The sequence below is a fragment of the Thermomyces lanuginosus genome (assembly GCF_041956635.1).
Source record: "Thermomyces lanuginosus strain ATCC 200065 unplaced genomic scaffold VTN49scaffold_31, whole genome shotgun sequence".
Classification (NCBI taxonomy): Eukaryota; Fungi; Ascomycota; class Eurotiomycetes; order Eurotiales; family Trichocomaceae; genus Thermomyces; species Thermomyces lanuginosus.
In genome coordinates this window covers 758,593-772,039 of record NW_027192365.1, presented here as the reverse complement: position 1 = coordinate 772,039, position 13,447 = coordinate 758,593, and the positions used below count along the sequence as shown (strand labels likewise).

Sequence of the window (13,447 nt, the reverse complement as noted above, 5' to 3'; positions counted from 1 at the left end):
ACTCGGCACATGTTCGGTCGACTACCCAGCAGTGTTGCCAATAACATTGAATATCTCAAAATAATGCGCGATATGCCGTTCCCTGCAGCCCCGGAAGGTAACGGCGGCGTCGAGGCTCTGATCGCGAGGATCCTTCTGTGATCAAAGAGAACGCGAGGCGCGTCACGACGGATGCGACGATTGCGCTAATCCAAATATGGTTAGATTGTGTCACGGGCCCACTCTGCGGAACAACGTTTTGCCGACAATATTTTTTCTATCTTTTGATGGAGCTGCTGGAGAACGACAGCGACGAACCAAGCGGACAGAATCATCATCGCCAGAACTCGTTGGTACTGCGCCAGCTGATCATGGCTCTTCCGCCTCCGTCCGTGCTGGCGCAATTGCCCCGTCCGCTCCAGGCCGCGACCGGGAAAACTCAGGCCGGCGATGTATACAATGTTGCCGACTCGAAGAAGCGGCGGAGGCACGAGGTGGCCGTGGCAGTCGATGGAGAAGGATTGAACATTTACAACGTAAGTTCGTGTGTTAGAACCGTGCGTTATGGTAACTAAACACTGTTATCAGGTTCAATCGTCGAAACTCGTCACGTCGTATGCTGTTCCGCCGCAGACATTTTTTGCATGCCGGCCGTGTTCCGTGCGCCGCAAGGGCAATTCCTCCCGGAGATATACTTATTGCGCGGTTGAGAGACCGGAGAAGCAAATAAAAGGATTTTTTGAGGAAGCGTCTGCGGCACCCGGTGGCGCGCCCGCCATTTCCTCCGCCTCAATCTCCGTCAAAGACTGCGCCAGCCCCACGGTGTTTGTCGGGGTTATTCCGCGAGCATCAGAAGAGGACGATGATAATGACGAGGCGTTCGACGTGCTGAGCGTCAGCAAAGACGGCCGCGTCCAGAGATTTTCACCGGACCTGAAGACGCGGAGATGGAGTATCCTGCACAGCGAAGTCAAGAGCCTGGCGCCATCTGGGCGTCATGTTTCGGGCGCTTTTCTGATTGAATTGGAGGAAGCGCAAAAGGCGTTACTCAAGCGACGACCCGATCTGGTTGCCTTGGCCGTCGGCGACGCATCTGTTTCCGCCGCCGCGAGCCCGTCGATCCTTTTGTTGGTTTCACACGGATCAAATGGAAAGGAGATTAGGGTTCATATCTTTGCCGTCGATGCGCAACCAGGGCCGGAGCATGTCTTGTCGTTTCACGAATCGCAGACACTGCGCCACCTGAACACGGTCGAGCTGCCGCAAGTCAACGGATTGGAAGACATCTCGAACTTCCAATGGAACTTTCAGGCTGGCTCGGCCGCGCTAAGCCTCTCATGCCGACACGGATTTGTGAGCTTTGACATTTCTCAATACTCGCCCACCGTGGCCTCGAGATTGTTACTCCCCGAGGAGGACTTTTCATCGGTGCTGCGAGTCTCTCCGCATTCCGTCATTGGGGCCGGCAAATCATCGGTCGCGCTGTATGACACGCAATATTCGTCCGTCCAGCGGAGCATCTCCGCGCAGGATGTTGCGCGATCATTATCGTCCAAGGAGTTGGCTACGAGATCCGGGCTCGATTTTGTTGGTTATTTTGCCAAACTAGGTATCGCCGTGGCCATCATGGCCAGTACACTCGTCGCGTTCGACTTGTCCGTTCTATATATGCACCAGGGCACATCGCTCAAGCGTCAGCGCGACGGGTTGCTGATCGATGCGATCGGACGCGGCGTCGGCTCCTCTTCAGCTGTGTGGCAGCCATCGTCTCAGCACCGGCAGCAGGCTCTCGGGCTTACCGACCAGGAGGCGGTCGAGCGGTGGAACCGATTCAAGGACGACTTAACCGCTGCGGTCAAGGCAAAGGACACTGGTGCGTTCGACAAAGCCGTCACGACGTACTTCAACCTGTCGGACAGCAACAAGAGCCGCAAGTTCGTGGAGACGGAAAAGATCCTCTACGTCCTCTCCCACATTTTTACGGCAGATGAGAAAGAGGAACCGAACAGCGCTTTTCTGGAGCCGCAAGTTTCGAATCTCCAGATCGCAATCTGGCCGCAGACCACATGCGAGTGGCTGCTCGACAATGGTCACCTAACGCTCGACAACATCAAGATCGTCCTGCGGCGACAAGCGGCCAGCAAATCCTCATCCACACGCCCAGCACCGACAACGACTGTCCTCCGACCCGGCGCGCTGGTTCGCGCCGTCGTCGAGCGCGACCCTACCCTGCAGCTCCTCACGCGACTTCTCCGCGGCACTCCGCGCACAATACTCAAAGCCGACGAACTCGCGCACGCACTCAAAACCTACCTCGACGTTGCCCGGGAGCGGTCATCCCCATCCTCCTCCTTCAATGGCGACAATAACGCCAACACTCCGAGCACATCACCATCCCTGGAAGACGCCTTCATCGGCCTCAACCTCACCCTGACACACCTCCACCGACACCCCGTGTCCCGCATTGCCACCGCGCTACGCTCCACGCTCACAAACACGCAGACCTTATCCCTCGTGCACCACCTCCGCATGTCCCTCGCCGCCGGTGGCCACACCGCGCGATTCCACGAGGAACCCCCCGTGCCTCTCCCGGCACTCAAAGCCGCCCCAGCGCTTCCCCTCCCCGTCATCATCGACATGCTGAATGCCAGCGTCGACGCTCTGGGTCCATCGGGCTGGATCGCCGCCGCAGAATGCGCACCAGAGGGCGAGGACATCATCGCACACATGCAGGCCGAAGTCTCCGCCGCCCTTGCCGGTGTCGAAGAAGCCGTCTACATGAAATCCGTCCTAGCAGAGTTCATCCGCTACGGAGAAATCCTCGAGTCTACCCAACAACAGAAAAAGAAGCCAAACGACAACGACAACAACACCGAATCATCGCCCCAAACCAGCGCGGCCCGCATCACAAGAGAATATGATCCCCACGGCAAACTCTGGGAAACATACACCTTCCCGAACCCCGGCGACGAGGACGGCAAGATGCTCCCCTTGTCCTCCGCTACGAGGCGTGTTGGTGGGAATGTGGACATTACTCCGGATAATAACACCGCTGCACCGGACACGATTATTAGTCGTACCAAAGTCCATAAAGCTTCGGGGACGACTGTGCAGCGGAGTCGCCGTGAAATGGCGTATTTGAGGCGGCAGGCAGTGCCGGAGTATTCGGTGATACGGATCAATCTTTGATTGTTTCAATATTTGCGCTCTATGTGTGTGTATGTGTGTGTGTGCATATAAAACAGTCGGACTGTTGGTGGAATAGGATAGGATAGGATTGAAATATAAAACTTCAATGAGCAGAAATGATTTAGTCATGGATAAGAGCAAATCGAGGACTGTCCATTGCCTGGCCTGTCTGTAAACTAAATCGGACTTCACATGCCAATCTCCATAGATACATTCAATCAACGCATCACAGCATCGGCGTTCATTCTTCATGAATTAGCACTAACTATACACAGCCCAACCATGTACATGAAGTGAACCGGTGACTCTGATGAGATCAAAGACAGGAAGCAGCCGTTAGATGACTTTGCAAATCATATACATACCATGGCAATTACTGGAAATTCGCGCATCATCTGTCTATTATGAATGGGTATCAGATCAGATTGGTCGGAGGGTATCATCGGGGAGCTCCCGAGCATGACGAGCATCAAACGAATGACAGAAATTAAGCACCTCAATCGCCGAATCTCCGTGTGGAATGACGACGTTCTCAATGGACCATGCGTCTTCAATGATTATGGCATCGTATTAGAAACTGCGCTTCTGTGACTCCATGGCACGGCGAGAGAGGCACACGTCGCGCAATGCGAGTTGGCAATATCGACTGAAAGCCAGTCGACACAAGTCTGATCAGATGCTATGCTGAGAAGCATGCTCGCAAGTCATGGAAGTGCTCTGCCGGGGGAATCATCGCGGCTTTTTGGAGGTGCTGTTGAGAGCGACCGTACCATTCCAAAGAAAGAGTTGGATGACTCCGATAATTCCTCACACATCGATGCCTCGTACTCAAAGAGCATCGATGGCAGCCGCGAACAAGATTCAGCAGCCACCGATCCGGCAATTTTGGAGGCCACCGGGGGTGTAAAGGGTATTGAGTGTGGCCGGTACATCAAGGGTCGGCCGACAGGAAAGGGGTGGTTGAGGTAAGAACTCTCGAAGGCCGACATGGGAGATGCCCGGAGCTAGCGGCTCAGTGCTGCGGCACGAGGCCGTAAGGATCCGTCGGAGGTCCGCGACTGACAGTCCCCGTTGATTTGGGAGACGCTCTTCAATACATCATCCTGTTCAACGGAGTGTCCGAGGACGTCCGGCGATGATGATGATGAGATGGAAGTGACGTGGAAACTACTTGCGATAGAAAAGGTTGGGCATTAGGAAACTTTCCGCTTTCGTCATCAAGAAGTTGCATGAAACGTACTCTGCGAGTGTCCGTCCCACATCGGCGGATTAATCGGCGCCGCTGCCTGCTGGTTGGGCAAAGACTCTGTGAATTGGTTCGTCATCAACGCTTTGGGCGAGACTGTGTCGGGCGGGACGCCCATGTCATGAAAAGTGGGTGAGGAGAAATCCAACGCGAAGGGCGCTCCCGACTGCGCGGCCGAGAAAGGCGCCTGCCAGTTGGTGGCGGAAGAAGCAATCTGAGCGGCATTGTCCAACATCGCGTCGCTTGTGCCACTCTGACTACCCGTGCTCATCGCAGAGGGCGACGACTCCTCCACGGCCGAATCGCTGGTTGTGCCCAGTCCCACCGCTTGGTCAAAACCGTTGATCCAATCAAAGTTGGGGTCATCCTCAATCACGGGATCTGTCACCGAAGACAGGGATTGAAATCCCTGGTCCAAGGGGGAAACAGGCGCATCCTGGCTGTAGCCTTGCGGGGAGGCAGAGAAATGCAGCTGCGCCGGATTGACCGTATTCGAGTTATAGTCGCCCATACCAAAATCGAAGCTGCCGAATACAGGAGCAGTGCGTAATGAGGCTGACGTATCCATTGACAGGCTCGACGTGTCCAACTTGGGCAGCCCATTGGGAGGGTGAGCAGAGCTGTAGGAAGGTGCCTCAAATCCGGCCGATACGGATGCGAGGTTACGATGATAGTCCAGGCCGGATTGTCTGGCCCCCGTGACATTGGCATGAGCCGCATTCATCATGCTCAGCGTAGAAGCATCGACGTGACTAATGGTGTTGGCTCTTGGGCGCACAGCGGCTGGGGTAGAACCTCCCGCGATCGAATTCTTGCGAACTCGCGCCGTCGCCGCACCCGCGTTCCCGGTACTTTCTCGCCGAGCGTTCCGGGGACGAGACGACGGGGTGGTGGTCATGTGTAGCTTTTGCTGGTGCCTGAGCAGCAGATCGCGACGAGCGAAGCAGCGGGTGCATTCGGGGCATTCGAACGGCTTTTCCTTGGTGTGTGATCGTTCATGGCGTTTCAGGTGCTCCAGTCGAGCAAAAGACCGAGTGCATGTTGCGCACACATGCGGTCTAGGCTTGTCGGTCTTGGGCTGAGGACCGCCCGGCGCAGGAGCTCCATTGGGCTTCCTGTCAACGGGTACCGCCTCCTCCGTAGGCGGCACTTCTACTGAATATCGGTCTCAGCTCTGGGGTAAAAGTGAAGAAAGGCCGATGATTCTGCTTACCTGCTACGTCGCCGGGCAATTCATGGATCGACGACAAGTCTTCTCCATGGGAGAGAGCTAATTGTTCGTGTGATGCCATTGTCTCGGTAATGACTTCAGTACTGGTCGTGGTTGTTACTTAATCAAGCACCAGTCTTAGTGAAGACAGTGGCACGATTCGAAGACTCGATTCCAGGCTGCGTAGAATGATATACGGCTAACGCCCAGATGGATGGCGACTCGAGGAGAGAACGAGCTGTTGGAGATGGGGGCCAAGCGAGCTGGTCAAGGTGACACAAGCCCAGGACTCTGTGCTCGCGCGAGTGGTTACAAGACGAGCGTCACTACAGGTGTTTCCAAGCCACGAAGAAGTCTGAAATCAAATACCAGTCAGCATGGAGCGTGTCAACGGGAAAGAATGACGGGAGGGCGCCAGTGTTGGTAGCACTGGGAGAGCCACCAACCTCTTAGTCTGATGAGCAGTTTGACGAGGGCCTATTCACAGTATAAGGCTGTTGTCCCAAGTAGTACCGAGAACCGTTGCCACCGACCGACGACCGTTCTGGGTAGAGCACTCCCAACGGAAAACGCAGCGTGTCGCTTCTCGATCGTGTGATGAGACACCCAGCAACTCTATCAAGCAGCGAGACTGTGGACGGAGAAGTCAAGAGTCCGAAATTAGCAACCAAGAATAGGCCGCGCAGAAATGTTCGGGACAGCCGACGACCACATCCGGTCTCTTGAGCGGACGCTTGCACCGGAGAGGCTGGGGTTCGCGTGCACGAGCACCTGAGCCGGACCGGACAGAGACAATTGCGGCGACGTGCACGAGTACGCCGAGGGAAAAATCCAGAGAATCGAAGCGGCCAAAAGAGCGTGGCAGACTGGGGAGAGGAGAGACCGATTGCTCTGGGTGTTTAGAAGCGAAGCAAGCAGCAGTCCGTTGAGACGACGAGAGGTCGACCGTGCTCGTAGCAATTGTTCGCCGACTGGGTCTCAGATAATACGATACGGCGCTAGCGTTGGTGGGTGGAGTCGCATTGCATTTAGCGTGGGCGCCCAGCCAATCATAGAGAGAAAAAAGTTCCACTTTTTAAAGACCCATGGCACGGTGTACCTGCCTCGCCGCCTTCGCGTCTTGTCTTTGAAATTCAGCCGTCCTGGTTGGACTCCACAATTCCGTATCTGCCAATGATCGCACGGAAGAGTCCGTCCGTTGGCCAATGGCAGCGCCCGCGCTGCGCTAGCCTGTATGCGGAAAACTGTATCATTACGTAATATAACCGTGCACGGTTTGTATTTTGGCTGAATCTTACGGGCATGGAGCCCCCGGAGCTCGGAAGAACGATATTACGAAATTGCAGCTTCCCTCCGTCCCTCAGAGCTGCTGATGAGTCGGTGCTACTTTCCGTCACCAAAGCAAGTGGTACCGATTCGCCTCCAAGCGGGTGCCTGAGGTGTCCGGTTGGCGACGTCGGGTGCCTGGAGACCCTGGCAGGGTCTTGCCACTGCCATCCTCGGCTGTGCAGGACGCCATTGATTTGGTGCTATGCTGAGTCATCAAAACCTAGGGTCGCAGTGACGACTGACGAGTGAGGACTTAGGACAAATACAGCATGTGGGGGCCTTGCTTTCCCCAGCGCCGCCAAGCCCGTCGTTAGGCGCCGTCGGTCTTTCGGGCGAATCGTGCTTTGAATGCAGCGTCCAATTCATGCTCCCTTCAGGGTTCGACTAATGCATTCTCGAATCCCTTGATCTTAGATTTTTGGAAAATAGTAACAGGCTATGACGACAGTCGTCTCTGACCGGAGAGTGTTGACTGGAACGCCGTACCCTTACGGCCCCAACTGGCTCATTGATGACCCAGCGACAGCTGAACCGCCGTCGGGTTCAACCGTGTGTCCAGATCCGCTCAAAAGGGTGGATCTGAAGTTCCTCGCTGTGAGGCTGTGAGCTTGATGGGCGATGTTCTTCCCCAGAGTGTTCCGAAGAGCCATAAGGGCCGGTAGACTGCAATAGTCTGCGGAAATTAAGTACCACTGGCCATCTCGTTTGGCCGCGGCCGAATTGCCCTTCTGGGATCGCCTCGGACTTTGCGCCGGGCCCCGGGGAGGAGTGCGCGAGCCCGGATTTTGTATAAAAATCAGATGAATCGAACGCCAGATCAGACTGTCAACCAGATGAGATGAGGGATGACCATCGTTGAGAAATTAATCAATTCATCTTCCATGCTCCTGGATTCATCATCCCTGGAATGAATTGCGTTCTTGTTGAACCCGAGGATAAGCTTATCTCCCGTCCGCCGTTAACTCGAAACGGCTAACCGACGGAGTTGACACTCAGCTGTTTCTGGGGCCGATGGGCGACGCTTTGACCTGCTCGGTCCATCTTGTGATCCGTGCGTTAGCCCACAACTCGTGCACATGACAGAATTGCAGCTCACAAATCCAATCAGCGTGTCTCTTGGCAGGCCCCAGCGGCGCGCGATCGCCGAACCAAGGGCTTGAGCTCCTCTGCCCATCCACCAATCCCCAGACTCGCAGACAAGGGGAATTGTCCGGGATGCGATCTGAGATGAATTTCCAGAAGGTAAAGCAGGCATTTTGAGAGTCAGCAATAGCGTCAACCGTTGAATTCCCAGCTCGACTCCGCGTTTTAGTCTCTTCGGTGCGAATGACTTGCATCGGAGAATTCTCTGCAGAGGGACTTGGCCTCGTATTAAGGTTAGGCTAAGGGTTAACGAGGGGGGCTCGTCAGTTGAAAGTTCAGGGGAGAGGTTCCCATCTTGAGCACCACCAGTTGTCCAAAGTTCTGTACTCTTTAAGCTTCTGCCATAGTCTCATAGATCGTCATTAGTGATGAACTCCATACTCATTCAAGTGCTCGTACTCGTCACGAGAACCAAGGAACCTGCAGCTGAGAATCCACACCCATTTCAGCTATCGACAAGTGGAACCTGCAGATGCTGGATGTCCCGATCATCTGGATAAGTAATTAATCAAAATCCTGGAATCCATGATGCCGTCGGAATGGAACAAGATGGAGTTCTTGCAGCGAGAGTGACGCTCGAAATTGAACCGGCATGTTGGGTCAAAGGAAGGTACTCAGCCCCTGAGCACTTTCCGTTTGATCCCAACACTTATGTCAGTTGACTCTAAGCCTTCACCGCGTTAATTCTCAAGGTCCTGTTTTCCGGGGTAATAGCGTGCTATGTTCCTGGAGCTGGTCATCAAGATGGCGGCATCGTTGGTATAAACGTGTCCTGCGTTCCTCATCCCTGATGTATAGGGTGTATGCTGAATTGCCGATTCCTCAAGTACTCCACGGAGCACGGAATCGCGCGTTTCTTAAAGGCCCTACAGGAGAATAAATTCTTCTTTTGTGCATGCGTTGTGAGCAAAGAAAAGAACTCCAGCAGCAGGAACTTCTGCATTACAGGAAGACAGCCCAAGGTTGCTTGTTCGCGATGAAATCAATGTGAGCAAGATGCCTGAAATGTATAGCACTACTTCGAGAACTGTTCCAAGACAAGCGCAGCCAGGCCATTGAACCTTTTTCCAATATAACTAGGCAAGAGAGGTTACCCAGGAAAATGAACCTAATTGGCCTTTTCTCGAGCTCTACTGTACCGTCCTGGACTACTTGGAATAACCAGCGCTCTCCTTAGCATGTCCAATATTCTCTATCAACGCAATACTCCGTATTCGTTTGTGTCCTAGTCTTCCATTGATCAGCTTTGCAGACGTCGACGTTTTCTGCATAAACTCTTTGAGTTCTATCGGCAAGACCGAGATGCAGCTGCAAGTTGGGGATCAGGACGGCAATTTGCAGCTCAAAGACATGCATGTGCAGCTACTGCAGTCATTTTGTTTCTCGTGAAGTTTGCAGATTGCAGATGGAGAGAAAAATGATTGGGAAGCTGTTTTACCCTATGCCTAAATTGTGCAGTTATACCCAAATAGGCAGCATGTTTTTTTTTTTTGGGTAAGTGTCTGCCGAATTTGGACAGCTTAGTCTGAAAACGATCCGATCAGGATCAGATCGGCGAGATCGAGATGCGCTCCACAACTCGATTCGATCTCACCTCCGCAGATCAAGCTCGGAGCACGGACAGAGCACGGACACTCCTAATTTGGAGTAGAGTACGGTACATAATCCTGTCGAATGGTGACCAAGGCACAAATCGTTCAATTGATCAAGTTCATGGCCAGTTGCTCCGCTGGAGCATCTACTCTGTTGGCTACTTTTAACTTGGTCATGAATCCATCAGGATCAACCTGGTGGATTTAGAACATCATATGTGGTAGTAACGAGAGTCATTGCTAATACCTTGAGCGCTGTATCTATCGTTAAACGCTGATTGTCTTGAACACCCTGCACAATGTTAGCTTCGAAGTGAGAGATGACACAGTCGACTCACCCAAATCCTTCGGCCCCCGTAGCCATGACCGTCCCCGGCATCTGCGCCTGCCAGTGAATCTCCTTGACAGACTCCATGTAGTGCACGAACAACAACTGTGGCGGGATATCTCCCAGGCCGGCAGCTTTGCTCTCCTCGTCGTCCAGCTCGACGGCCAGATCCCAGAGTGTGACGGTGCTGTCGGCCGACGCCACCGCGACGACACTGTCGTCCGTGGGGTGCCATTCGATGCTGGTGATGGGCTGCTTGTGGAAATCGAACGAAGCCACGGGGGATGGTTGAATCTGTGATGTTGCGCCTCCAGACGCCGCTCCGGGCTTCCAGTGTCGCAAGTCCCACACGGCCCAGCGTCCATCATCGTCGCCCGTCGCGAGCAGGTGGAACGTCTGCCGCGACCAGCTCATCACGTTCACGTCTGTGTTGGAGATCTTCACGTCGACCGCCGGCTTGCGCGACTTGGAGCGCACATCCCACACCTTGACGCTACCGTCGCTGCTTGCCGACGCGAACACATTCCGCTCATTGGGCGACCATTGCAGCTCCTCCACGGATGACGTGTGGCCCGTGAACGGCCGCGAATCGGTGGCCCACCCACCACCTTCGGTCCGTGTCGTGACGTAGATCAGGCCGTCATTGTCGCCGGTTAGGAGCCTGCCCAATGGATGCAGCGGCGACCAGTCCAGTGCATAGCCCTCTGACTTGTGCATTCGGAGCGTTGAGATCGGCTTGGCGGCCGACTGGGGGATGACCGTGCCGGGGATATCGAAACTCGCCAGGTGTGTCGTCACGTCGTGGATGACCACCTGCGAGTTTTCCAGCATCGTCGCCGTGATTGTTTGCGGAGGCCGTGTCGGGTCCCCAGACGGGTCCGGCGTCTGATGCGCGCGAATACGGTTCGTTGTTGAGCCCAGAGGGATCGCCTTGTGTTCCAGGATGGGCTCCGACTCCTCCTCGGAATCCGACGCACTCTCCGAGTCGCTCTCGTCGTCTCGCTCCATGCGGCCCAACCCAGAGAGCTTGAGCACCAAGAGCTCGTTCTCCCGCGCCCGTGAATGTTCTGCTTGCGTCCCGGAGACGGCATATACTGTCGCAGGGAAGGTCTTGCGGTTGTCGCCCAGATTATCTCGGACGATATCAAACGATAGACATGGCCACGGCGTGCTAAGGTTGTGCAGCATATCATATGTGGACGGGTCTGGGGCTAATGTCTCGCCGGGCGCCAGCTTTGTTCGGCCGGGTATGAAGGTCTCTTGGTCTATTTCCATGGCATCTACACACACAGAACTGTCAGGAAATTCGACTTTCCAGGTATGCTGCAGCCAAACGGCGCACCTTTTTCCTCAGCTTCTCGCTCCTCGTCTGGTCGGCCGTCCACGCCCGCCTCAATAATCTCGTCCTCACTCTCAAACTCGTCCTCAAACTCATCCTCGAATTCTCCCATTTCATCATCCTCCGGAGGGGCATCGACGACGGGCCGCTGGCCAGCCTTCAGCGCGGCCGATTGCTCCTCGGACGCATCCGCTGTGCGTTTCGACATGGTCGCAATATCCGCGGCGAACTACCCCGGCAATTTCAACCTGTACAAACTCGCAAATAATGCCGGGATACTGCGCGTTATTGTGCCTTGCAAAACAGCCAAAAAATATCGATTTTAGGGCTTGGGTGAAACTTTTCTTTTTTTCCCTCGTTAGGTGTCAAATACGCTAAACCTATTCTAGACTAGTGCGGATATTGGCCCGACAGGGTCGATCGATGCCCACTTGTGACGGCCTCAGCCAGCCAGCCAGCCTCGAGTCGTCGCAGTGCGGCCCGTCCAGAATACCTTAGATGATTCTCCTTGATCTACTCCCCTCCTTAGTCGCTCTTTCAAACCTTTTCCTTCCCTAGCGCGTTCCCTCTCTGCAGTCCTTATCGTCCCGTCTATCGTTCGGTCTTGGCTGTTCGTCCTGTGCCTGCCTGTGAAGCTTCCTGCCCATAGACTTCGGCCCGGAACCCAACTGCACCCGGCCGATCGAAGCATATACCTTGGCCTACGCTACCCGCTAATCGAACGGTTTAATTGCATTTGATGTGCAATTCGAACGTGGTGACTTAATACAGGGTGAAAGCGCAGGTGGGGTACTGTCTACGCAATCGCGCGGGATTGTTTACATGTCCGCTGACCAGGACCGGTGAGCCTTTAGACAGGCAGATTTTCCACAGTACAAAACGGCCAATCCCGCGACATCTCCGACGATGGATGTAAGCTCTCGTCCGGACGCTTCTGTTCCGGCTCCCTTGGAGCAGGACCCTGGTTTTCGACAATACCCGACTCAGATCAACCCGACCGAGCCAGACCCCCCCACAGTGCCATCATCCCAAGGGTCTAGCCATTCATCAGCGTTTAACCATCCATACACTCAAGAAGAAAACGCGCGACATGCGACACGATCGGTCTCCTCCGCGCCTCAAGATCCCGAGCCTGAAGATGACCGATCATCACAATTCGCATCGCCGGCCACGTCATCTCAACCTCCGCAGTCACAGTCGGAATCCCGACCAGGTTCTGGGCTGTCAACCGGGGGGGACCGATTCGGATACTCCTCGCCGCACCAGGAGCAGATCCCGAGACAGCCCTCACAGCCTGCAAAGAACAGTGTAGTCATCAAAGTCGGTATGGTCGGGGACGCCCAAATAGGGAAGACGAGTTTGATGGTCAAGTACGTGGAGGGTAGTTGGGATGAAGATTACATCCAGACTCTGGGTAAGCCTCCAATAAACTGCAAATCTGGAGCAAAGTGTTGACGAGCTTGGCAGGGGTAAACTTCATGGAAAAGACCATCTCCATTCGGAACACGGAAATTACCTTCTCGATTTGGGACCTGGGCGGCCAGCGAGAGTTTGTCAACATGCTCCCACTGGTTTGCAATGATGCTGTGGCGATCCTGTTCATGTTCGACCTCACTCGTAAGAGCACGTTGAACTCGATCAAGGAATGGTACCGCCAGGGCCGCGGGTTCAATAAGACAGCCATCCCTCTCCTCGTGGGAACCAAGTACGATCAGTTCGTCAACTTCCCTCGAGAAGACCAGGAGGAGATTTCTCTGCAGGTATGGTGGTACTCTGTACAAAGGCATGGGAAGCACACTAAATTGTCCACAGGCAAAACGCTTCGCCAAGGCGATGCGGGCTAGCCTCATCTTTAGCAGTACCAGCCACAGCATCAATGTGCAAAAGGTACTTTTTCGCCGTTCAAATCAGAATTGCACTAGGCTGATCGCATCCTGCAGATCTTCAAAATTGTCCTGAGCAAGGCCTTCGACCTCAAATGCACAATTCCGGAGATTGAAAACATTGGAGAGCCTTTGCTGCTGTACAAGAATGTATGAAAAAAAAAAAATTTCCGTGGGGATATGCGTCCATGCTGTGACGGCTTGATGAT

At 54.4% G+C, this 13,447-nt stretch overlaps 7 protein-coding genes across 7 annotated transcripts; 3 read left to right on the top strand and 4 right to left on the bottom strand.

Moving 5' to 3' along the window:
- Nucleotides 1-350: 350 nt before the first annotated feature.
- VTN49DRAFT_4311 (uncharacterized protein) lies at nucleotides 351-3,168 on the top strand (the record flags this gene model as incomplete). The annotated part of the gene is made up of 2 exons (XM_069412244.1): nucleotides 351-515; nucleotides 568-3,168. The coding sequence occupies 2 exons, from the start codon at nucleotides 351-353 to the stop codon at nucleotides 3,166-3,168; spliced, it is 2,766 nt and encodes a 921-aa protein (XP_069267506.1).
- A 693-nt stretch (nucleotides 3,169-3,861) lies between these two features.
- Nucleotides 3,862-4,230, top strand: VTN49DRAFT_4310 (uncharacterized protein; the record flags this gene model as incomplete). The annotated part of the gene is made up of 2 exons (XM_069412243.1): nucleotides 3,862-4,133; nucleotides 4,185-4,230. The coding sequence occupies 2 exons, from the start codon at nucleotides 3,862-3,864 to the stop codon at nucleotides 4,228-4,230; spliced, it is 318 nt and encodes a 105-aa protein (XP_069267505.1).
- Nucleotides 4,231-4,258: 28 nt separating this feature from the next.
- VTN49DRAFT_4309 (uncharacterized protein) lies at nucleotides 4,259-5,706 on the bottom strand (the record flags this gene model as incomplete). The annotated part of the gene is made up of 3 exons (XM_069412241.1): nucleotides 4,259-4,335; nucleotides 4,409-5,569; nucleotides 5,628-5,706. The coding sequence occupies 3 exons, from the start codon at nucleotides 5,704-5,706 to the stop codon at nucleotides 4,259-4,261; spliced, it is 1,317 nt and encodes a 438-aa protein (XP_069267504.1).
- Nucleotides 5,707-5,950: 244 nt separating this feature from the next.
- On the bottom strand, nucleotides 5,951-7,143 carry VTN49DRAFT_4308 (uncharacterized protein; the record flags this gene model as incomplete). The annotated part of the gene is made up of 4 exons (XM_069412240.1): nucleotides 5,951-5,979; nucleotides 6,071-6,101; nucleotides 6,158-6,395; nucleotides 7,037-7,143. The coding sequence occupies 4 exons, from the start codon at nucleotides 7,141-7,143 to the stop codon at nucleotides 5,951-5,953; spliced, it is 405 nt and encodes a 134-aa protein (XP_069267503.1).
- A 782-nt stretch (nucleotides 7,144-7,925) lies between these two features.
- Nucleotides 7,926-8,208, bottom strand: VTN49DRAFT_4307 (uncharacterized protein; the record flags this gene model as incomplete). The annotated part of the gene is made up of 2 exons (XM_069412239.1): nucleotides 7,926-7,994; nucleotides 8,050-8,208. 2 exons carry the CDS (start codon nucleotides 8,206-8,208, stop codon nucleotides 7,926-7,928), a joined length of 228 nt encoding a protein of 75 aa, XP_069267502.1.
- A 1,747-nt stretch (nucleotides 8,209-9,955) lies between these two features.
- Nucleotides 9,956-11,563, bottom strand: VTN49DRAFT_4306 (uncharacterized protein; the record flags this gene model as incomplete). The annotated part of the gene is made up of 3 exons (XM_069412238.1): nucleotides 9,956-9,980; nucleotides 10,027-11,296; nucleotides 11,359-11,563. 3 exons carry the CDS (start codon nucleotides 11,561-11,563, stop codon nucleotides 9,956-9,958), a joined length of 1,500 nt encoding a protein of 499 aa, XP_069267501.1.
- A 698-nt stretch (nucleotides 11,564-12,261) lies between these two features.
- On the top strand, nucleotides 12,262-13,394 carry VTN49DRAFT_4305 (uncharacterized protein; the record flags this gene model as incomplete). Its single annotated transcript, XM_069412237.1, has 4 exons — nucleotides 12,262-12,769; nucleotides 12,823-13,115; nucleotides 13,168-13,242; nucleotides 13,296-13,394. The coding sequence occupies 4 exons, from the start codon at nucleotides 12,262-12,264 to the stop codon at nucleotides 13,392-13,394; spliced, it is 975 nt and encodes a 324-aa protein (XP_069267500.1).
- Between the last annotated feature and the right edge of the window lie 53 nt (nucleotides 13,395-13,447).